Source organism: Montipora capricornis, chromosome 5, assembly GCF_036669925.1.
Source record: "Montipora capricornis isolate CH-2021 chromosome 5, ASM3666992v2, whole genome shotgun sequence".
Classification (NCBI taxonomy): domain Eukaryota; kingdom Metazoa; phylum Cnidaria; class Anthozoa; order Scleractinia; family Acroporidae; genus Montipora; species Montipora capricornis.
In genome coordinates, this window is record NC_090887.1 from 42,501 (window position 1) to 67,500 (window position 25,000).

Consider the following 25,000-nt stretch of genomic DNA (forward strand, 5'->3'; position numbering starts at 1 on the left):
TACAACTCGTTTTGCAAGAAAAATGTGTGCCACAAGTTCTAAAACTGAAATGAAAGAAAAAAGTGAAAAAATAAGCGTTGACAAAACATTAGATTTGGCAATTTTAAGGCACTGATTTGAGGATGTCGAGGCCATCCCTTTTTTTTTTTTGTTTACCGTCGAATGTGTTTCCTGATATTGGGTCGGTCGGTCGGATTGAAAAAATAAATAAATAAATCATAAGCATTCTCGGAATCGGAGGTCTGGTACCCCGGCATCGTAGCTGTGGAGCCAGGAAAACAACAAGACGTGAACCCAAACTCAATATGGCGAAAATGTTGGCGGATGTTGTGGCAAAATTAAGACAGCGTGGGAAAAAGGATCTCCTGCGCGAAATAAAAATGGCTTAAAAGCGTCGTTAACTATTTTTTTTTTTTTGGAAAATGACCAAAATTTGGGTCGGTCGGACGACGCGAAACGGAGAAAAAAAAGGGGATGGCCTGACGGCAAATAAATCGGGTAACAAAATATAAAATGCATGCACGAAGCGCGCAGAGTTGTTTTTGTTTTATTAAACCTAGAGTTCTGTGGCGTTCTTGTACTCGTCGACGTTGCTCACGACTTTCGCATGCTGCTAGCTTTTACCGTGACTTGACGCACGACGCATGAACAAACATAACATACCCTAACAAACGACGTCGTGTTAAGTCAACGGTCGCCAAGTCATGTTGCACTGATGGCTACATACGAAAGTCATGTAGGTAGTTTGAAACCAATCCCTAGAGACACAGATAACAATGATGTAATGCAAAATTGCTGGTGGACGAACAAAAGGAGTGGCCCGAGCCAATGAGACATCTTCTGTTTCGACAACCAACATGGCGGCGATGACATAACGTGAAAGCCACCTATAGAGGTTTTGCACGGCAGCCTTGTTGCACGGCAGGGACAATGAAAACGTTTTGCATTAGAAAGAACAGTTGTTCCAATAGGAGAAAGAATCCATTGTTCGTGTCATGCAACATGGCTGCCGTGCAAAACCTCTATTAAAGGGAAAATCGTACTTTCTTTGATGTTTAAAGAACGTCACAGACCTCTTTGCTCTTTTGTGTTGAATTTAAGAGCACGTGGACCACTCGTGTTTACGAAAGAAACTAAGAATGAAATATGAGTAACAAAATCCCCAACGTTCGAGAATACACAAGCAATCCAATCCTGAAGTCGCCTGAAGATGTTGTACTACCTGACTACCTATGGATGCTGAGATTATTATATTGTTATATACTTGGATTATGTATGTATATTAAAACCATCAGGTCACTACTCCAGTAAGGCCGAGTCAACTCCATTTCAGCTCATAACAACGCCAGGTTATCAGTTGGAATGTTCAAAGAACATATAATCCTGAAAAAGACAGGAGATATTCAATATCATCAGTACAGTTTCACAAAAGCGAGAACACGGTTATACACAAGTTCACAGTCGTCGCCTATCTATCCCACGGGGGACTTAAGGCTATCTAAACTTAAATGGCCCACAATAAATAATTATTTTATCTTTGTGCAAATTACCCGCCTAACCTCGTTTTAAAGCTAAAGGTTAGGGTTGCAGAAAGGTAAAAGATGAATTGATTTTCGGCCATTTTTGCATTCGGTCTACAACTTCTTCATGGTCTTTACGGGGTGCCAGAAATATTTGGAGAAAGTCCAGTTTACGAATTGTCCGCAATTTTGACCTAAAAACGGTACAACGTCTGGGACACTGCCCCTACAAGAGGGGGATTGAGGTTAGAAAACTGAATTTTTGCAGGACAAGATACCTATAGTAATTTGATTCGCCTTTTGTCGACTTTTTGAAAAAAGCAGCACACAATTTTGAAAAAAAAATTCAGCTGGTTTTTCAAGTTGTTAATTCTTTTCCATCCTCTTCATCTTTAGTCTAACGCCTCTGGCTACAAAAAAAAAACAATTAAACCAAATGTGTTGCCACTAGCATTGAAACTGAAGCATTATTTTTCGGTGTCATTTAATAGAAGGACGATTTTTAATCTTCGAGTTATGCTAACATACCGTCACACTGCCCCGCTAGGATAAAGAGATAGTGCAATATTTAAGTCACCAATACCTTTAAAGTGACAGGACAATACTTACAATGAGAAAACAGGCGCCCATTAGAATGGCTTTGAACTTGACATCCAAATCTAAAGGGACTGGTTTGAAAACAAACATATCAGTAAAAATAGCGACAAGAACAACGTCAATTCGGGTATCCATAGTAACAACAACAAAAAAATGTAAATTAATCAAATATTTTTTAATGAGTCAGGAATTCTAGAGAGCCACCACGAAGCCACAGGTTGGCCTTTACTTTAAGTCATTTCCTCTTTAAAGGTTACTACATGTATCTTATGGCACTTCTAACCGGCCTTGTCATGTTATATTACCCGTATATCAAGGATCTCAAGAAACAAGCAAACAAACAAAACAGTAGTTTACGGATTTACAACGTTTCAATTATCGAATTTGGTCTTTTGTTGCCCTGCAAAAACGGAAATCGCATTTGAATCTCCGTAAGCTGGAGTCCCACTTAAGCGTGGGTCCCAGCTGCATACCTCCAAGCCCAAACAAAAATTTCAATTTCTCCGGTACAAGAGATGGTGTTTCAGAAAAAGAATTTTTCCTATATTATTTTTGAAAGGCCTTTCCAACACCCATGAATTGTTTTACTTCAAAACTGCTTACAAGTAATCCCAAAGTTTTCAGCATCTGTAAACATTTCTCGTACAAATCCTGTCCAGTGCTTGGATACCATTCCAATTTGACTGCTTCCATCAGCCGAGCTGACCTGAGTAACATGTAAATTGCATAATATTAATATTTAAACACAACAATCAAAACACACAACATTCCTGGTGCACCATCAGAGGTGCACCAGTGGTATTCCAGTGCTTGCTAAAGTCTTTGAAAGCATTCCAACTGCGGTATCCCTCAGGGGACAATTCTAGGACCGCTCCTTTTTCTCTTATACATAAATGATCTGTCGAATTGTTTCTCGTACTCAGAACCCCGAATGTATGCCGATGACACCCACTTGACACTTGCTGGCAGTAATATTGACAGTATTGCCGGAACTTAATCTCAATAAAGATCTTGCCAGCGTCAGTGGGTCGCTTATGTCTAATAAGATTACAGTAAATAAATTTAAAACTGAATTTATGCTATTTGGTTCTCGGCAAAGACTGACATTCCTGAAGCGAATTCAACCTTTTCGTCCTCACAGATCGCTGCAATTTATTTACAATTCTCTGGTGAAACCTCATTTCGATTACTGTAACGTTGTCTGGGGTAACTGTAATAAAAAAAACTCTTGCCAATAAACTTCAACAGTTACGAAAACCGTGCTGCTAGAGTCCTGACCTCCGCCGCCTTTGACACCACTACTGAATACCTTTTTCAAATGTTGAATTGGAGAAAGCTTGAATCACAGCACCGGATACAAAAAGCTTGCATGGGGTATAAATCTCTAAATGGGCTCGCTCCTGATTATCTTCGATCTAGATTTGTCGAGCGTAGCATTACTGTCTATTCTTTTCACAACACTGAAAATAAACTTGCTGTCCCCCTTCCCGCACCAACTTTCTGAAGAAGAGTCTCAGGTATAGTGATGCGGTGTTATAGAACAGTTTACTAACCCACTTGCGGCGGGCCGGATCTCTTGCATCTTTTCATACTGGCTGCAGCGGCTTCTTTTAATGTAACTGCTTAGTTAAACACGGCTCTCATGTAAAGCAGATTACTTAATCTATTGTAGTTTTAGTTAGCTTATATTACGAATTTTTATAACTAGTATTTTTATTAGTACCAAATGTAACCGATGAGAATACTGTGGATAAATAAAGTGATTTTATTTTTGCACCAAAACAATGTTCTGGGGGAGGGGATGTTTAATGCTACAAGTGAGTTTCATTGCATGTTACTTCCAAAGTGTGAACACAAATGAAAGGCTCCCATTCAGTGCAACAAACTTGTTTTAGTACCTTATTACATGAAATTTTCGCGACACGTTAATTTCGCGATTTTGCGATGCGCGTATTTCGCGACACTTAAATTTCGCGATTTTGCGAAATTCTTGTACTATGAATCACTCTAATTTCGCGATCTTTAGTAAGTAAGGCGCTATTTAAAGGAATTTAACTTATCCATAAAGCAAAAAGAACAACTTCATTTACAATAACGTCAAAATTTACAACAAGAGATACAGCGACGGGTCTATATGTTCTAACCATTTCCTCAAGAATTTTACACTTGTTAGTTAATCAATTGACCATGATCTCCAGAGTCGTTTGCGTAAATTCCGGAATGGAAGCGAAATCGTGAATCATATTTTAAAATCTTTTAAGAATCACGAATCTTTGTTTTAAAAACTCGGGAATGATGACTGACAACGACACTGAGGAAAGCATGAATTAATTACTTCCGATCCAGGGAATGTGCAAAATCGCTTTTAAAAATCATGAATCACTGAGGTAAAAACCAAGAAATGAAGAATACATCAAGACTCGAATGATTTCGCCTCTATCCTCGATTGTAAATGTCTTGGTATAAAGAGTTGCAATTGCCTCAGAATAGATAAAAACGTGATTTTGTCAACTTTTTAATGTTAATAAACTCGTCCTTTCTTCATTATTAGCTATTGACGTATATTTATACCATTAATTTTCGCGTCATGTTTTGTTCGCGACACTTATTATTCGCGTCACTTTAATTTCGCTATTCAAAAAAAATCGCGCAATTAAAGTGTCACGAAAATTTCATGAAATAAGGTGACTAAATTTATTTTGGCATCCTGGTGTCTGATTAAGAAGTGTGTCATTCTTTCAAGAACATAAACCCTTCTTAGTTGAAAATAACCAATCGCTGGTCTCCTTAAATTTACAGTACGAGTTTTATGCATGAGACCTAACACTACAAATCAGAAGATCGTTTGACCTCAGTTGATATTACTAGGTTAGGTAACTAGTACAATGTAGCATACTGTGTGGAAAGATTGGTATCATGCTAGGACAACAAAATTATTAAATCTGAAAGAGGTAAATGTCCAAATCTTATAAATCATACTGTAGGAAAGAACGTCGAACCATACATACATACCTACATAACTTTATTTGATAACATAGGTTAAAGTTTTTCGCAACTTTACTGCTGATGTGGACCTGCCTAAACTAATTAAATCTAAAATTAAATAAAATACAAATATGATACAATTTATAAATCAAATAAATTAAGTAAACCAATAAGAATTTTTAGTAATAATGAAAATCTGGTTTCATGTAATGTTTAATAAATGAGCCGGAGTGTTTTATCAAGTTTAAAACACGAGGCGCAGCCGAGTGTTTTAGGACTTGATAAAACATGAATTGCAAATTTATTGAACGGCTTCAAAAGCTTTACTGTACATCTATCCATTCTCGCAGTAATATTTAGAGTTTAAGTTATTTTGGGCAAGAAAATTGGACGTAAAATTCAACCGTGTTTTTATCAGATATAAAGACACTCATTAAACATTAATTTCTTTTGTATTTCCTTCATGAATTATTAATGAGTTTTTGAAGTTATGTATAACATTACCTCCCTTCCCGAAATTAATATTCACGATAATTTGCTTGGATTGTTTTAAGTTATGTTTAAAGGAGATGAACTTGGAGAATCTTTAAGATTATCTGGTAGTGCATTCTATGCTATGGCAGATCTGTGAACAAAAGACCTACGACCCAATTCGGTTTTGGGCTTATTGAGTACAACATTCAAGGATTTCCTTAGGTTATAACTGTTAGAGTTTTTGGTTACCAAAGCATTAATTTCCTGTAACCCTAAATTATAATAAGCATTATATGTAATAGTTAAGATGCGGAACTTATAAAAATACTCTAGAGGCATCCAGCCAACCTTAGAAAGTATGTCACTATCCTTAAAACTATTTGGTAGCTTGTGAATCAGCCTAGCAGCTCTGATGTGAATCATTTCTAGATCTTTAAGCTTGAGTCCAGACCCCCAGATCACAATTCCATATAGAACACTTGGAATTACTATCTTATAGTAAAATGTCTCCAAGATAGATGTAGATAGAAAATTTATACGTCTCAACATTTTGACTATGGCATTCAATGCAGATTGAGCCAATGCAATATGTTGAGACCATGAGAGTTTGTCATCGATTGTAACCCCAAGGCAATTGGTGGAAAACACATACAGAATGGTGTCCTCACCCCACTTCAGATGTTTCAAGGGACCTATGAAGGGGGTGGTACTTAAGACCATTGCTTCGGATTTACCTTCATGTAAAATCAATCTGTTACTAAGGCACCAGGAATTAACCTGGTCTAAGACAGCCTGTAATACTGTTGTTATGTCATCAACAGTATTCCCTACCACATATATTTTGGTGTCGTCTGTATACATATAGACTTCTCCACTGGCAATAGAGTCAAGGAGGTCATTAACATAAGATGCAAACAGTCTTGGTCCCAGCAAGGACCCCTGAGGGACCCCAACTCCAATGGGGTTTTTCTATCAGATCTAGACTTACATGTATTTACACTAGTCCCTTGCATACGGTTGGAGAGATAATCATTGATCCATTTCCACATATCACCTGCCAAACCAACAGCCTTGAGTTTCTCAGCAAGGATAATGTGGTCCACACAATCAAAAGCTTTGCAGAAATCAATGAATAAGACTCCAACCTTATGGCCTCTATCCAGGGCACTCCCCCAATCCTAACCCCATCTAAATCCCTTCATGCTGATCTTCATGTTAGAGACTTACAGGAAATTCTACATCTGATCCACAGCTACAAGGACAGCAAGGCCCATTGATGGTCATAATGTGCACACGCTGAGCATCTTGGATTTCAAACTTGGCTTTCCACAAAGTCCACCTGTTTGTCAACAGAAACATTTTTTTAATACTGTCATCTACACATACATGTTGGGTTGGCATGTTAACTTGGTATTTGAGTGTGGAAAGTGAGTAGGGAGTGTGCATTCCTCTCTTAAGGTTACGGTATACGTAGACGGCCTTCATGGGTGTCCTTTGCGAAACTGTGTTAGCACGCTTTGTTAGGCACAACAGCTTTAAAACTATACATCTATTGAAAGGTTATGAAATGCACTTTCCGGGTAATATATTTTCTTTTTCACTTTATCTGAACAAGAGCCAATGGGAACACAAGAGATGTCCTGCAGAGTCCCTTCGGACGAATCGCAAAATGATATTATTTCTACTTTTCATCTTTTTTTACGGCCATGCTTCTTTTTAGGTTTTATCCTATGCCATTAAAAAGTCATTCCCAAGGAGTAAACCAACGAGAATGTGTGAAAAAATTCGACATGTTTATGATGAAAAAACGAGACTTGAAATTAGCCAGTATCAAAAATACCATAATACTCTTTGTTTGTCCCTCCAAAATTTTGCGTAAGCATTGTTTTTATTTTCTCTTGGGACTTACAATGGTCCCAAGAGAAACTTGACACAACGCTCATGCGACATTTTGGAGTGACAAACAAAGAGTATTATGCTATTTTTGATACTGGTTAATTCAAGACCAGGGTTAATTCAGTTCCCGCGGAAAACGTGACCAAATACCTTTGCGTTAAGACACCCATCAAAAATATGTTTCCGCTCATAACTCGCGTTTTGTTTTTAAAACATTCTGGAATAAAAGTAGTATTGATTACAATGAGATTAAAAAAAATGCAAAACTTTTGCCTGTGAAGGTCTACCGTAACCTTAAATTAAGAACTCAGGATTAGACTCACTTTCCTCCCTCTTCCAAACAATAGCAACAAAACTTTGATTTAAGGGCTCACTTTTGCTCCACATAACCAATAACTGTTCCTGGAGGTGACTGCACTTCAATTTCCTGAAGACAACAAGGGCAACAGCAACACTGGCAGCGCAATGGTCGTGATAGATGAATCACTTCCCTTTGATAATTGTCAAAGACTCTCATCTCAAATGGACGACCAGGACCACAAAATTGACGAGTACAACAGTCAGTGTCTAAAAATTCACAACTGATTAATGAGTCCTGAAATGCAAACTCAACACAAACATAGAAGATTTAAAGTTAGCTCTATGCTACAAATTTTTTTGGTATAGCATACCATAGGTTGAAGAAAAATCACTTAATCAATTTGTTCTAAAATTTAAGTCAGTTAAGAAATACTTCTCATGGTACCACAATGAGATCTACTAGAACAGACAGGAAGATACATATAGTTTTAATATTAAGCTTAACCAGGCCAGACTTAAAGAACAAATATAAAATCAAAATACTGAAGCCAGTAATTTAAACGTAAAAATAATACTGGGGCAAATGAAACGATCCCTGTAGCTAAGATTTTGAGACTTGTACATAAACTTGACAAAACATACGGTACAAGTATACTACATAAACTTTGACATTTTTCAAAGCAAAGTAGATCCCAAAAGTTGGAGTGTAGAGTCCAAACAAGAGGTTCATAACAAAAAAAGAAGGGACCAATAACAAACAAACAAACTACAACAAAGTTTCATTGCAGTTAAAAATTACAGAATTGTGTAACTCTTACAAAATAATTTAAAATATTACAATTAAAGTAAAGTAAAAGTAAAGTCTCTGCTTACGAGCCAGAAGGCCCATCAGGCCAGCACTTATCCCCGGTTTCATTAGCACAAAGTGACTAGGAGTATTTCGACTCCCCCTGGATGGGATGCTAGTCCATTGCAGGGTTACCCCCAGCATTTTGCCAGTACCTATTTATACACCTGGGTGGAGAGAGGCACCATGAGAGTAAAGTGTCTTGCCCAAGAACACAACACAATGTCCCCAGCCAGGACCCGAACCCGGACCACTCAATCCGGAGTCGAGCACTCTAACCATGAAGCCACTGCTCCTCCCACAAAAATATTACAATTACTTCTAAACAAATTCTAGGTTATATCAAAATAAAAAAATATATTTGAATTATTCAAATCTCTTCAAATCTCTTGGTTCGAACAAACCAAACTGCGAACTTCCTATGTCTTCTCAAAATGTATGGTTGACTCAACAGCAAATTATGCAGTTTCTTATTCTCATTCTTACATATAGAATCAAAAAGCTGTTTTGTGATTACATTCTGTTGAACACAAAAGGAAACTATTCCTGCTCTACCAAGAGCCTCCTCATAAGAAATACCAGGAAATATGCAAGTTGGACCCTTTCTTGGTCTGCTTGTAAATACTTTGGCAAAGAATAATGAAAAACGGAACATGCATAGTCCAGCAATGATCAAATGAATGTGCAGAAGTATGCCACAAGATCTTTCGTGGGTATGCATGCGCGCTTTAACTAAACTACAATGTGGGAAATATCATTCCATGTTGTTATTAATTATCACCCTGAATAGCTTGTCACTTGTAGTGCTGTTGATATGAAAGTCGTCAGTAATAGCCACTTGGAAATGTGGAGGAGGACGACTGTAACTGATAATAAGTTCTTTAGTCTTGTTGTCACAGTGAGGTGACAGGCGGTCTATCATACCAACTGATATGGCCTGGGAGTACACAACAATATAGAAGTCTCAACATTCAGCAATCCCAATGAAACCCAACCTTTTGTTAGCCCTCACAAAATTTATTTATTTCTTATTTATTACGGTTAGTTTAATTCAATATTTATCCAGAGGAATCCAATTTAGGAGAGCTAGTTTAAATGGAGCCCTGACACCACACAAAAACAGAGACATTTAAATATTCAAAACTAGATTATAAAAGCAACAAGTATCGCAGGCATTTCCTGTTTAAGATGGCACTTTAGTTTGATTTTATGGAGGTTATGTGGTTGCTCCACCTGATATCCACTGAGATACCAAAATGATTTTTCTCTTTCACCACCATGCCAGATCAATATTCAAAGTGTACAAGCACATTCTACTCTTCCTTTCAATCTAGATATTTGTAGGCTGTAATGCTTAATGTTGGTTGGGGTTAACCACATGCAAAGAGCAGTATGGTCAAAAGATCACTACACCACCTTTGATTAATTTCTTTTATTTTTTAATTTTATTTTTTTTATATTTAAATTCCTCCAATCCACAAATACAATTATAAATACAGGTACACCTTAAAAACTCGTGTACAAGCAGCACTCATAGATTAACTGCACCCCCAAACTTCAAGCATGATTTTGAGACAAAAATAAAAACTTGAAAAAAGCACTCTGGCAAAGCACTCTGTTCATGATAAACTTGTAGAAATTTGCAGGGACCTTAAGAAGTTAATTCAACTCTTAAAATACATTTTAAAAGCTTCTCTTTAATAATTTTATTTCCATAATTATTGGGGTCTGACAACACTTGTCTTCATTGTTAAAGCCCAAAGTTGAAATAAAAACAATGAAATGTGAGCAAAATTAAGGCGCGGGCAACGATACAAAAACCTTTGCTTTAAGTAACCCCACCGTCATTTACAGAAGGAAGTCTGGACAGAGCAACGCTGAAAACAACAAGAACATCTGCTGGCATGTATGTCCTGTTTTTAAGATGCCTGGAAGCTATCAATCGGAAAAAAACATGTCGCTAAACAAGAGTTTAACAACCCTATGAACAATTTGCCAAGCAAGTAATGAAGGGCAACAAAACAGTCGGCCATTTAATGCCTCAAGTTCTTCCGAATAGCATGGTATTTCCTTGCAAGTGGTGGAGAGATCAGTGTCGGAGAGATCAGTGTCGAAGTGATCCGTCAAAGAATAAGTTTAATCTCTATTTACTGAAGGTTTTTAGTGTTATTTGTGACCCCATACTAGCCAGTTTATTCCCTCTGAAAGCAATGGTTTCGTATATAAGCCACACCCACAATTTTGAGCCCAATATTTCGGCAAAAAAATGCGGCTTATATACAAGTTTTGAGGGTAAATGCCATACAGATACAGAGATTACAGAGTACAAAACATAATTAAGTTCATGATGTCAAATTACATGGAAAGGGGAGGGGCACATCTAGTAAACTAACATTGTGCCCCTTCGGCAATATTAATCATTTTTACGCAAGTTCTAAAAAGCTAATATTATTAAAAACTCACTATAACAAATATTTACAAATGGTAATTTATTAATACGGAGCAACATAGTAATGTTTGAGTGCTTTTTGAACAAATTTTTAGATGGCTTGTAGGGAATTTCCAATGGCATGTCATTCCAAAAGTATCCAGTGCCAATAACAGATAAGCAAAATCTCCTTAAATTAGTTCTGACCAATTCTATTAGATCAGAAGAAGCACTTAGAGTATGATATCTATATCTTGCTCAGACACTGGAGTCAGGGTGAAAGTAGGAAACTTATAATCAATAAAAAGCAGGAAAGTCTTAAGTTTGACAATATCAGGGAATTTTAGTAAACGTAAGGATGCATAATGTGGAGTAATGAGTTCCATTAAAGGAACATCATCAATAATTTTAAGGGCCTTGCACACTGTACATGTATTTTGTAATTAATTTTAACTACTGGGGAAAGAAAAAAGGTAAAGTCTCCGCTTACGAGCCAGAAGGCTCATCAGGCCGGCGCTTATCTCCGGTTTCTGTAGCATGAAGCGACTAGGAGTATTTGTACTCCCCCCTGGATGGGATGCTAGTCCATCGCAGGGTTACCCCCAGCATTACGCCGGTACCCATTTATACACCTGGGTGGAGAGAGGCACCGTGAGAGTAAAGTGTCTTGCCCAAGAACACAACACAATGTCCCCTGCCAGGCCCCGAACCCGGACCACTCGATCCGGAGTCGAGCGCACTAACCATGAGGCCACCGCGCCTCCCACTGGGGAAAGAGGGGCGTCATAATTATTACCCCAAAGAATACAGCCGTAGATAAGATATGGACAAATAAGAGAATACTATAATTATGTTAATGAGGGATATGGCTTACTTAAAAAATGCTTTAACTTTATCATAATATTTGGATTTTTGCTAATTTTCCAACAAATATAGTCAATATGTTCAATATGTTCATTCAAATTCATCACTGAACTTCACCAAGTTCCTTTATCAAAAACTGATGATGTTGCACCGACATTGAAGTCTCAAAGCAATGGAAAACTACAAAGATTCACTATACTTAGTAACCTAAAGAAGAAAATAAAATCAACCAATTAAATCATAATTATTGTTGCCCTTAAAAATGTTACCAGTACTTGCCATCAATACACACCTTCAGCAGCAAAGTACACTTGTTGGCCCATGGAATTGCACACCTTGAATTTGTTGTTGGTTTCAAAACCAGTAAAAGCTATGTTGAAATGCAATTAAGAGAAAAAAATGAATCAAATGTTCAGCTCAATAGGTTTTTCTCTTAAATAGTTATTCAATTTTTGCATGTACTTACAAACATCACCCATCATTTTCTTATTTTAAAACTCTGTGAGGATAACATAATCAGTAAAGACTTAGAGAGCAAAGCTAACCGCCTTCCCAACGGCCAGCAATTTTTACCTTCCAGAAGCTCAATTTGTTGTTGTATGACCACTTGATCAATGGCAGTTAAATACTCCAGACCAGGGGGACACCCTAAAGGTGCCTGAGGTACTGGCATCCAGTTTATTTGTCCAGGAACACCTGTGTAAAGTTTATACATACGTTTTTCAACACCTCAGATAGACAACTTTTCTTTGCCACAACTGTGATACTTTTCATCTCAGAAATTTCACTACACAGTTCTTCATGCAATACATTAAAATCCCACACACTTCAACTTCAACTAAAGAACCTTGACCCATTCACACTGGAAACGCCCTAGGACGTCCACCATTGACGAGTAAAATCATCTGGCGTTAGATAGGGTAAACTCAGTCAAAAAATGTCTCCACTAATGCACAGCAAGACTATTTTATTAAGTTTGCAAAACGAAAATTCCCGGAATTTCACTAACTTCTTAGTTTTCCAAAAAGCAGTTTGCTAAAGATTTATGATGTTCATTGTTGCGTAACTCTTCGAAGGAATTGCCTGCATTATTTTCAATCATTCCTGAATCATTCCTAAAGAAACGTACATCGCTTTACAATCCATTTTTTTCCATTGTAATTGGAAGTTAGGTTAAATTAAATCGAATATCCAATGACATAGTTCTTAATTCCAATTTGTGATTGGAATTTACTCAAATGTCACATTTTTTCGTGACAACTTTTGTGGTCTCTCTCCGCAGTTCAGCTGTTCAATGTGTTGACTTTACCGGAAATTGCTGGAAAAGGTTAATTAATGGGCTTCTGAGCGAATGAGACCATAAAAACAAAAATGCAGTTAGATTATTCACCTGGTCCTGAAGCTTTCAGTTAGATTTAAATTTACACCTCTTGATGTGGAAAAATGACATGTGAAAACGGATTATTGATGACCCTTAAATCAAACAAACCCAAACAAACAAACAAACAGCATTTAACAGTGACCCTAGTTTTCCCTGGAAAACCACATAGACCTTAATAGAACGGAAATGTGAGCTACCTGGTTGTTGTTTGATGACAGCTTGTTGTTGCTGATTTGCCTCCATTTTAGCAATCTTCTTGATGACCTTGGGGACAGGTCATTATTTATCGCGTGGGGACTGGTGCAAAATTAGGTGTGCTGTGGTTCTGACCTCACCCGCACCCCGTTAAATGCTTGCACACCTGCAAGCACCGTGACAACTGAGCTCTTATCTCAATTTTCTAAGTCTACCTATTTCACTATGTATAGTTTGTTATGATTTTATTGAAACTAACGCGAGTACGAACTTTTTTCCGGAAGGACACCCGTGAAGGTGGGAAGTAACCTTAACTGGTGACCCAGGGATTTCATGTGTCTATTGGCAGGAATTTTAAAAATTGAACCAGTCCGGGTTTTGTCGATCCGATCCGATCCGATCCGATCCGGTCCGGTCCGGTCCGATCCGATCCGGGTTTTGCCAACGGCCCTTTAAGCCTTTTTAGAGACATCACGCCAAGCCGGCCACCGGGGACTCCATCCCTTACTCTTTGTGGGATCCTTAAACGATGACTTAACCACTTGAGTGTCAAGTATTTATGAGTCAATGAGTCAATGAGTCATGAGTCAATGAGTCAACTAGTTAGTGCAGTTAATTAAACCATAAAATGAAAGCTAAAATTCCAGAGAGTGCTTAGGCCTAATCACTGAAACGAGGGCTTAGGCTTAATCAACAAATTATTGCTATATTGACTGTGAGTCTCATTGACTCATGACTCATGACTCATTGGCTCATTTGACTCATAAAACATGCGTTCTCTGGCTACACTTGTCTCAAATTTTGGCGACAAATTTAAGGCCGCGCGAACCGCATACTTCAAGAGACCTGGGCACTATAAACAAACATTCCTCCTTTTATTTTCTTGGCTAAATAGGCTAAATACTCTTCAGTCGCGGCCCAAGCGCGGGCAAAAATTTGCAGGGTGGTTACACGGGCGACTATCTCTGGGATTTTGCTGCGAAAGCTTCAACTCTTTTTTCTTGCAATTTTTTCACCTGTCGCGTCGCCGGTTCAATAGTGGCTACACCTGTGATTTTCATCGCGCACTGGCGACGCGACAAAATTTGAAAAAATCGCATCACCAGCGCGAGCAAAAAATCGTTAAGTGGCTCTGGATTCTGTAATTGCTCCCGAATTACAATAGGACACTTTGGAAAATGCCAATTTTTGAATGGGCATTGTTTTTGTTTTCTCTTGGGACCATTTTAAGTCCCAAGAGAAACTGGAAACAATGCTTATTCAAAATTTGGGGGGACAAACAAAGATTATTATGGTATTTTCCGAAGTGGGCTATTACAGAATTGTGACTATAAAACATCAGTTGTATTATACTCAGTTACAACGTGTTCAATAGTAGAATTTCAGCAGAATTGAGGTATTTTAATTAGGTATTTTTTTACCAACTTGTATTGTGATAAGTTCATTCACATATCTTTTCATCTGATAGAATTAAAAACTTTCATAAATTTATATGGCTCCCTGTTGTTTGTGACCCACCCCCTCTTTGTACCAGCCCGGTTCCTTATTTGATTCTAACAAAAGGCTACAAGTAGCCTACACTCTGTCCCAACGAGCGGCAGAACTGTCAGCAGAAAATTGACGGTTGCTGTGTGAAACATAATCCAATTTCAAATTCTCCTAAAACAATGAGCTGACAAGAACCACGAAATGGAATACTGCGCGTATTCAGCTACGCCGTTGTTTTTAAGATATTCTTTTCCGTATGTATGCCGGTTCCAGAAGTCAACTCAAATATTTTACCCAAATTAATATGTAAGATCCTTCCGCATATACTCTCACGTTCTAGCAAAAATTGTTTGGATACGATTGAGGAACTTGATTATTTAGCAGGTTCGGGTGGTTTGTTGCTACATTTATTCTGTACATTATAGATGATGTTCGCCAAATCAAAATGCGTGCTTTCCCTTAGCAGGATTTTTGAATGAGGAATAGGCCATTTCCGAGTTCGTGTCTGCCTCCTCTTCAAAGCAAGTCTAAGTGCGAAGTCTTTCTTATGAAAATTAGTTTTCATTCATATGGAAAGTAGAACTAACCACCATAACAAGAACTTCGCACTTAGACTCGCTTTGAAGAGGAGGCAGACATGAACTCGGAAATGGCCTATTAGATCAAAGGGACAAACAAACAACAGTATTCAAGAGAATTGGACGTCTGTAGTGTCTGTAGTCTGTAGTGGGCGAAACGAGTCCCTTAACGCTTCGCTTCATCACGAGTTTGGTCGTTAAAGAAGTGAGCTGAAGCCGTTAAATAATAGGGAAGATATCTGTTTACAAACATTCCTTTTGTTATTCAAATGTGCCAACAACAGGAAAAAAAGATCCTTTGTTTCAACAGCCAATGAGGCTCTGGTTGGCTCATTAATGAAAACAGGTGACGTCAACGATATCTTCCCTATTGGATCTCATCCCTGAAGGAACGTACCGGAACTTTACATCGATGCACTCCTTCTATAATCCACAATAAAAAGAATGAATGTGAAGGCACACACGCCTTCATTGATGCCGCAGTGCTGAGAGCACTCGCCTCCCACTAATGTGGCCAGGGTTCGATTCCGACTCGGCGTCATATGTGACTTGAGTTTGTTGGTTCTCTACTCTGCACCTAGAGGTTTTTCTCCAGGTACTCCGGTTTTCTCCTCTCCTCAAAAACCAACATTTTACTTAATTTGCGTTAATTGTTGATTTCAGTTTACAGTGTCCCTAATTAGTGCTCCAGCGCTAGAACAACTAGACACCTAAATAAAGTTCCTTTCCTTTCCTTTCCTTTTCAACTAGAGTTGAACTTGAAAGCTTAGCGTGCGCCTTGTCTGGGAAGAGTCTTAAAAAGACGATACTTTTGGCGAAATCAGAGTGTTGAAAAGGCTTCAAGGATTTTATATTTAGTCCGACGACATCATCAAAAATAGAAAAAATGCTTCCCTTCCCAGATTAGATTCTTTCCTCGATCGTTTATATGATGGACGTCTGGTATAGATACTACTAAACTTTACGAGACCATAAGTCACTTCCTCGGATGCGTTCACTGTGAGTATACTGTATTGCTTAAGTGAGAAAGAGACATCAGTTACTGCAGATAGCGTGTGAGCACCATAAAACTGAAATGAAAATTCCAAGTAACCGGAAATTGGTACAGTTCATAAAAATGGTGCGCCTCGTGTGGAGACTGCATAGTGCCACTGTATTTATCCCAAAACGCGACATTACAAAAAAATATGAATGGCTCAACAATTTGCAATCTACTTGTTGTAACACACTATGGAATGTACATTGACCTCTAATGTACATGTACATTCCTATACAAGTAAACTTACATCACAAAAAAATCCAGTGATATAAAGTAACTGTTTGCATTTTCAATCAGCATTACAATAAGTAAAACCTGAAGAAGATGAAAGCTGATATACTTTAAAAAATTACACTATCAGCAAGTAAATGTAGCTATTTCAAGTCAACTGTACAAAAAAATCGCCGTAGAAGGTACTGGTTTTTTTTTAATCGTTAACATTATTATAATTTCGGACTTCACAACAGTTTACAGTGACTTAACAATAAACCGTCTGTCCCAATCTAAACAGTTTCGTAGAACAAAATGTATTGGTTAGAAATAGTAACAGCGATAACAACAACACTTATTTTTAAGCTCATAAAGATCAAGGGTCTACGTAAAATATTGGTATATATGGTGAATAAAATAGAAAAATAGTTAGCAAAATGTTGTCAAAGAACATCAATGATTAAAACCAACTTGACACTTAAAAAAGCTTAAAGAACTTCTGCATTCTGGCCAAAACTTAATAGATCTCTCTTTACAAACTTTACTTAACGTTAAAAATCTTTCAATTTTAAGATTAAATGATTAACTGAAGTTAAGTAAGGCTTAGGCATGACTGATGGGAATTCTAGATTTCAGCCAATTTTTCAAAAAATGCAACCATTAAATGTATCCATAACTACAGAAAATATTGAATAGTCTCAATGCAGCAACATGCAATCTCAGTTTAACAGAAACAATCATTATTTTCAAGTTCCCATTAAGTTAAACACATTTAAGCAGTCTACAGGGAGTATAAAACAACTTGAAAGAGCCTATTCATCAGTATACCAAGACAGCTAATTATGGTACTGATATTGTTTATCGCTCTTAATGTTATCACTAGGGTGGCATCAAAACTGAAATGAGAGAGGTGAACACAGACCTCACAAAAAGCTACAGGAGGTTTTTCCATTAACTTGAAACGTTTCAAAACAAATATAAGAGCTTTCAGTTTTTCACAGCCTGATAAAAAAAACAATTTAATTCCTGCATTTTGACTTATAACACCCACCGGGCCCAAAAAGTTGCAAGAGTGGAAAACACTGTCCAGTGGATACCTCAAATGGTTTTAATAGGGCTTATATGTTGAATATAGTGATTTATCTGCTAGCACTATCCATGCCTATAAAACTTTGACACTGATGTCACTTGTAAATGTAACCATGAAAAACGACTGTGATGGCTCTTAATGCAAGGATATGAGAAGACCAAGTAAAAGAAACATAGTATACTTCCTACATTGACTTCCTACTTCCTTGATTAAGAGCTACCTGTGATACTCCAGATTATAATGCTTTGTTTTTTTGTTTGTTTGGGGATCACTCCTCATATTTACAAAGCTACATATACAGGTATATACAGAGGCTTCATGTTCGGAAAGTCTCCACTCTGGGTTGCACTTTCTCAAACCTAAACCAGCAAAAAACAAACCAAAAAATGACTCAGCTAGGTTAATAATAATTTTAACATGAAAATAACCTTTCTCTAGCCCTGAAATCGGGTTTTGACTTACCTGCTGAGTTTGAAAAGTGGAGAATCATTCTTTAAGGTATTCATGGGTTTCCTTTATGCAAAAGAAATAATAATTGCGAATTAACCAAATTCTTATTAATCACTCAAATGTTGTGCAACAAGGAAAATTAAAATATTTAGTATTAAATGGCCTTTACTGTGCAACAGGAAAACCATGAACACCTGAAATATGTCACGAATGTTATTTCTGTCCAATCACATTTAAATGTTTGTTAGCCTCACGAGGCGAGAATTGTCGACTTTTAAATAGATCTGATCTAATTTTGGTCGTTTTGCAAATAAAATAGATACATGTAACTTGAAACAATCTAAGGAAAAACTTTTATTCTAGCCAAAGAAATGTCCTTTGACTAATAACGGTTATTCAGTTTTCAGGTTTTGCTACGTGAAGTCCTCAAACATGATTCTCTTAAAAACAATAAGCATTCGTAACTTCTTTTAGGTGTTCATGGTTTTCCTGGACACAGTAATGTCAGGGTGATGGCTGAATGTACACATAAAACAAAAGCAGTTGTTCAGAACCCCTCCAGACAAATCATGTAAAGCATATACTTGTCAAAATGCAAAACCTATTTCAGCTTCCTTTAAGGCATGTTTACATAAAAGAGATTTGCCAAAGAAACAAGCTAAAAACTAACTGAAAAACTGAGGGAAAATAACACAACCTCTATTCCCACAAAAGCACAATAATAATTATGTTAGAGTGGTACTATGATCAAAAAATCAAATCTTTTTTTTTCCTTTGGATTTCAAAACTACAGCTGCTGTATGTTAACTAAACACTAAGTGACCCATGGCAAGTTTTAAGCCTTAATTTAAAAAAGACACTTGTTTCTTTTGATTGGAATTTTCCTTTTTTAATCCTATTTTTTTAATGGTCCACCATTACACTTTAAAATCTTGAGAGGTAGATCTGAAGGAGAAAATGACGTCAAAGACTCGTTTAGTTTAAGAATGCATTTGTACACGACTGAATTAATATGCAGCAACAGTACAGTCAAAGAAAACAGCCTTTGGATAAAAATCAAAGCTCAAAATTTTGCCAGGTGGGTGTTAAGCAAACACACTTTCAAAATTTGAAGGAAGAAAGAAAGTGATTTTTGATCATAGTCAACTTACCGGTACCACTTTACGGGTAACACCAACCTTATGGGTGCTACATGTCTGTTTTGTGTATCCCTTTTTTCTTCACTTTCTCTTTTCTGTTTCTAAATAACCAAAAGAAGTCACAAAATTATTATCTTCCTTTTTGAGTAACAGTCATTAATACTTTGTGCATTAAGTTAGTACATGTATAAGCTCTTGAAATCACGCATGTATGTTGAATGGTACATTAATAATTGTACCATTCATTACCAAACCACAACTTTCAAAGCCTGTTTTTCCTGGGGCAGGGATACATCATGCTCAATGTTCATATTCCCAAGTGAGAAGTAAAAAGTAAAGCCCCAGTATAGGACTCATGTATGCAACATGTAAATGAATGTTCACTAACATTTTGCATTATTTTAGATAATGATCAGATCGTTCCCGTAATCTTTCATTACCCTCATCCTCAGGGCGTAAAGAGGGTGTCTCGAAGACGAAGACCCTCAGACCATGAAAACTCGAAAAGAAATCGAAGACTGGCCTCCAGCATTTGAAGTGAAAATGATTTTGTCACTCACAGAGTACAAGTTTCTGGTACAGATAGTCCAGCAGTGCACCAACCCAGGCCATTGTTGTTTCTTGTCTTACGCTTCTCTGCCGTACAGAGGCGCCATACGTATTAGCCCAATCTTGCATCATTGTAATTTCTTTGTGAGAAGCCTTGCTTACAGGAGGTTGTTCAATGGAACAATGTCGAACAGCAAATTTGTGCTGTCATATGAAAATTGACTGAGATTCTGTTGATGTCAGATCATGTCAGCTGAGAAGTTTACTGACGTCATGCAATCATTATCAGGTGAAAGGTTTTCCAAAGTAAACAACTAGACTTGATTTAATGGCTTCTTTTGATAGAATCGGACTGTTAAGTGGGTCTTCATCGGCACTTATTGTATTCCATCCATTTTCTGCTCATACTGTAATGAAGAATTCCCGGCATCCCACCATAAAAATCAGGAACTTCCCACTTCCCGCCACGCCACCTCAATTCATCCTGCATACAAATTGGCTTTCATCCCACAAGAAAAGGCTTATCCCACATCCTGCCAACCGTATGTTAGGCCCTTTTTTTACTGGAATAATGGAATAACGAAAATTTTCCAGCAGGAACAATGAAATGATGAACAATACTCGACTATTCCTCTTCACCTCCTAATAATCTCTCTCAATACCCACTCTTTGTGGGATTTTTGTACACTCAAAATCATTAACAATGCCAGAACTCAGGTTTAACGCCTTATTTGGTGGTAGGGAGTAATAATACATTGTAATTGGCCTGAGCAAAAGAGGAACCAAACATTAATTCTTATACCCCTGTATGTAACTCAATTGCTTTTTATTTTCCATGACTCACTATAGCCCCTGATTCAGTGAAAAAGGCTACTGTGTACAATTATTTTTCAGTGCTTACAACTTGCCTACCTGTTTTTCTTCTCTTTCTTCCTTAGCTTTTTTACCATTCTCATTAAGCCAATCTTGTTGGTATCCCATGGACATTAAATGTTTGAAGTTGACTGGTTCAGAACCTCTAAAAGACATGAAATTGTTATCAAAATACAAGTCAATGTGATAGACTGAACCAATATTGCCAGCACAATATTGTAAAAACAATGTGAATTACCAAGTAAGAATAGCTAGTTTTAAGATATTAGATTAATTTCCTTCCTTTCCTTTTTGTAAAAAACTACCGGCATCCAGCAGGTGGGGGTAATTAGAAGATTACGGAACCCAATACCCACAAGTGCTATTAAGCTGCAACTTTCTAAGGCTGCTATCCTTCCACACTTAACCAATTATTGTAGAATGGTATGGAATTTCTGTAAAGCTTGAAAGAGTGTACAAGATAGGAGTCTACAGTCAGCCATTAATTGTGATAGTATGTCATCTAGCAACAGTCAGTAAAATCGGGAGTGTGCAAGTGATCGCATGCTTGAACAATGAAATTAATACACATCTCGCCATCTTCTGTATCAATAAGTGAGTTACTCCAGCAAAGCATGGCAAAAATTAGTAAGAAAATATTTGTTGTTAGAGTGACAACATAGCCAGAATTAAAATAAAAAATAAAAAAATGTTATACATTTCTGCCAAGTTAGCTGACAATTATTTGAGCCAAACAGCTGTTGACCCGCTCCCAACTGTGTGGCTCAGTTCAGAGCTGGTAGAGCATTGCGGCTGGCATAGCAGAGGGTCATGGGTTTGAATCCTGTTAAAGCCACCTGAATTTTTCAAGACTTTCAAATCTTTTCAGATAAGGACTATAAAATGACTAGGATCATCTAACAAAATAATATAATGTTCATAAGTTCCCAGTGGGACTTTAAAGAGCCCATACACTATTCGAGAAGAGTTACTGAGGGAATGAAGTCCCAGGTGTTGTGGTTGTCCTGTTCTCTCCAAGTGGCTTGACAGTGATGTCTCCAAAAAGGCTTTATAATGGTGTATGAAGGCACCTAAGCAGAACCAACCATAAGTCAAACCCCAGTAAAGAAGTTTGTACCTCAAACTTAGTTTGCTTTGTTAAATTAAGCTATAGTGCTGCTGTAACATAACAATGCATATCAAAATAGCTAATTTTTTTAAGGAGGCAGTGTGGCCCAGTGGTTAGGGCGCTTGCCTTGAAATCCGGAGATCCCGGGTTCAAGACCCGCTCTGATCACTCGTTGAATTTGTTTCTGGTAGTCCCTGGTTCAACTTCCAAGCTGCACTTGTAAAAAGCCAACGGTTAGGTTACGGTTAGGGTTTAGGGTTAGGGTTAGGGTTTAGGGGTTAGGCCCTGAAAAGCCTTAATGGAGAGCGGTCAATTAAGTATGTATGTATGATTCCAACTGCACTGAGAGGTGCCCTAATCCAGTGTGATGCTTACATTTGAGGTAACCTGAATTTTCGCTGCTGAGGCTCCCTTATTTGAGCTTCCTTTAGTTCTTCAAATCTCCTATCAGACTTATGAACTTTTCTCAGTGGTGGAAGGTGAACAGTGTTGAGGTTGTCCTTTTTATCCTTTTTGGTATCCCTTAAACAAAAAGTGTAATGTTGCATAGAAAAAATTGACTAACCAGCAGACAAAATGCACATAGTATATTTCATAAATATAATCCAATAATACAGTGTAGCTGTGAATGCATCATGGGCATATCCATGAAGTCGAATCAGACCTTACCGTTGCCACTTTGAGAGATTATCAAATCCCATTATTGGTTGCTTCGATTGATAGACATCTGTCATAGTACCTACATCATCTGCTGGCAAATCATGTTCATGAACATACCAGTCTGGGAGTACACTATATCTAAAATACAAAAAATGTAAAAAGTTGAAACTAATGTTTGAAGTAGATCTTTACATAGAGCATGCAGCATATGTTAGCTAGTTTTCAAGACATTCAAGCTATTAAAATAATTGGTACCCACAGAAAATTGGGCAGCCAACTCTGGGAAGCATGCAGAACTCTGGAAACCCCAAACTCAACCCTTGCTGACCTCCCATCTCCCCATAGCTTTTGGTAAAAAAGCATAATAATGAATGCAATTAAGAGTACTAACCACTGAATATTAATCACTATCCAAGAGATAATAGCCATTAAAACCAAGACTCCTAGATAGTGATCCATCTGGTGGGTAGCTCCCTTCCAACGTCTGGTGCCTGAGCGATGTTTAAATATGGGATGCCCAGGAGCCAAAAACAATCATGGTGGAGATAATAAACTTGGTCTAATGTCCTGAATATATCAAATATTGTAGCCAGATATTTGCCATTAAGCAGAGCTGTAGCTGGCCCGGGAAAAGTGAGGGTCCACAAAGATTTTAAGCAACATTTCTATTTGAAATTTTGGGTTCAGAGGTGACTTAATGCCCATTCTTTGAAAATATTTGAAAATGAAACACCAGAAAGTGTATTTCCCAGCATTTAAATTTCAAGTTTTTGATAGATGAAAACTCTTAAACAAATTAGCACAGTGCATTTCAGTGATCTAAGAGGCTAAGTAAAGTACTTGTTAGTACGTGATCACAAAGCATGAATTAATTTATCTCCATGGATTCCTTATTGGAACTACTGACTATCCCTGGAATTCCCAAAAAAAATCTAATGGGACTTACAAAAAACTACTGACTCTCTTGCTTAACAGAAGCACAACAGTTGTACACTGAGTCAATTCGTTAGTACTTCCAACACTGCCTCAGCAAAACTAATTAATTGCTGTCTGAATCTTGAAACCATGTTTCATCTGTTAGAGTCATCATAGTAAATTTGTAGTCAATATAATAGAAACCCATTACCAGCACTAGACTGTCTGAGTTGCCTTAGAGACATACATAGACTTAATTGGCAAAACACAGCATCCATACTTGCACTGCGGCAAGTACAAAACACAGGTCACAGTCCACAGGTCATTGTTTTACCAATACAGAAAGTATCCTAAAACATTCATAAAAGCTAACCTTAGGCCTAATTAGGCCTAAACAGAAGTTTTTAGGCCTAAGATTAGCTTTTATGAATGTTTAGGATACTTTCGGCATTGGTAAAACAATGACCTGTGACCAGTGACCTGCGTTTTGTATCTGCCGCTTTCACTGCAGTGCAGCCACAGGTGGCGATTAAACCACCCCGACTGGAAGGAGCTATTCCTGTTGCGGAAGGACTTAGAAGGAAATGATTTCTTGGCTTATTTCATCTATCTCCAAGTAGAGCTAAGTGGGAACCAACTGCTTCAATAGACTCAACAGCAGCATAATCCGGCCTGGCCGCTAGCTCTCAGAACTCCTCTCTGGCATTTCTGCATTGCAAGACTTTTCAGTCTACATTCTCATCCTCAACATTCGCCTTATTATCCAGGGGCCCTACCCAGGATAAGAGTGACTTCTGCTTTGATTTTGTGGAGTTTTGAGAGGACATGGCTGACTTTAGATCATGTTCCAAAGACGAATCCAGTAATGAACTTCAAGACAGTGAGTCGCCTTGATGTCAAGACGATTTCACACATTTGCGACCGGGAATGGGAAAACCTACACTAACGATTTTTCGTTTAAAGGTAAGAAAAAAACATTTATCATTCGAAGCAAAAACGAAGCAGTTTAGTCCAGTGCTAAAACGACTCTCATTATCGTTTATACAGATGACTGTAGTACGTGTTTAAATGGTTGGCCAAAGTCCAAATACGAATTTTCAAAAGCGTTGAACGCTTGCAGCAGAGGAAAAAACAAAAAGCTGAAAATTAAGGAACAGTGTTTAACAGGATTCTTAAACTGACGGCTTAAAACGTCAAAAGATATGGGTGCCTTAACTAATCGTCATGTGAACAGGAACAGGAAGTGACTACAAGCGATTGTCCTGAAACTTTGCCATTCAAGTCCATGTTTTCATTGGTTCTGGATGAGAGGATCAGTTTAGCGTTTAAATAGTAATCCAAATCGCTTATTAACTGTTTCTGCCGTTATTTTATCATACACAAGAGAAACTGTTTCAACGCTTTCTCCAAAGCG

General features: G+C 37.6%; 2 protein-coding genes and 1 pseudogene across 3 annotated transcripts in view; all 3 read right to left on the reverse strand.

Annotated features, from left to right (window-relative positions):
• LOC138048951 (phospholipid scramblase 2-like) overlaps nucleotides 1-13,620 on the reverse strand; it is a 14,027-nt gene extending 407 nt beyond the window's left edge. The window contains exons 1-8 of the mRNA XM_068895021.1: nucleotides 13,490-13,620; nucleotides 12,485-12,607; nucleotides 12,204-12,281; nucleotides 7,847-8,039; nucleotides 6,804-6,915; nucleotides 2,721-2,823; nucleotides 2,130-2,188; nucleotides 1-1,383 (exon numbers count right to left, since the gene is read on the reverse strand). The exon at nucleotides 1-1,383 is cut by the window's left edge and continues 407 nt beyond it. Of these exons, the coding sequence (XP_068751122.1) occupies nucleotides 1,354-1,383; nucleotides 2,130-2,188; nucleotides 2,721-2,823; nucleotides 6,804-6,915; nucleotides 7,847-8,039; nucleotides 12,204-12,281; nucleotides 12,485-12,607; nucleotides 13,490-13,535 (744 nt within the window). The 5' untranslated portion in view covers nucleotides 13,536-13,620 and the 3' untranslated portion in view covers nucleotides 1-1,353. The remainder of the gene's footprint in view (nucleotides 1,384-2,129; nucleotides 2,189-2,720; nucleotides 2,824-6,803; nucleotides 6,916-7,846; nucleotides 8,040-12,203; nucleotides 12,282-12,484; nucleotides 12,608-13,489) is intronic.
• On the reverse strand, nucleotides 5,282-6,296 carry LOC138048952 (uncharacterized; annotated as a pseudogene).
• A 3,129-nt stretch (nucleotides 13,621-16,749) lies between the features above and the next one.
• LOC138048950 (uncharacterized protein C7orf57 homolog) overlaps nucleotides 16,750-25,000 on the reverse strand; it is a 12,831-nt gene continuing 4,580 nt past the window's right edge. The window contains exons 3-8 of one of the 2 annotated variants that reach the window (XM_068895020.1): nucleotides 22,681-22,809; nucleotides 22,387-22,533; nucleotides 20,943-21,048; nucleotides 19,521-19,582; nucleotides 18,355-18,405; nucleotides 16,750-18,251 (exon numbers count right to left, since the gene is read on the reverse strand). In XM_068895020.1, the coding sequence (XP_068751121.1) occupies nucleotides 18,209-18,251; nucleotides 18,355-18,405; nucleotides 19,521-19,582; nucleotides 20,943-21,048; nucleotides 22,387-22,533; nucleotides 22,681-22,809 (538 nt within the window). In that variant the 3' untranslated portion in view covers nucleotides 16,750-18,208. Of the gene's footprint in view, nucleotides 18,252-18,354; nucleotides 18,406-19,493; nucleotides 19,583-20,942; nucleotides 21,049-22,386; nucleotides 22,534-22,680; nucleotides 22,810-25,000 lie in introns of both variants that reach the window. The other variant, XM_068895019.1, reaches the window with a different exon arrangement.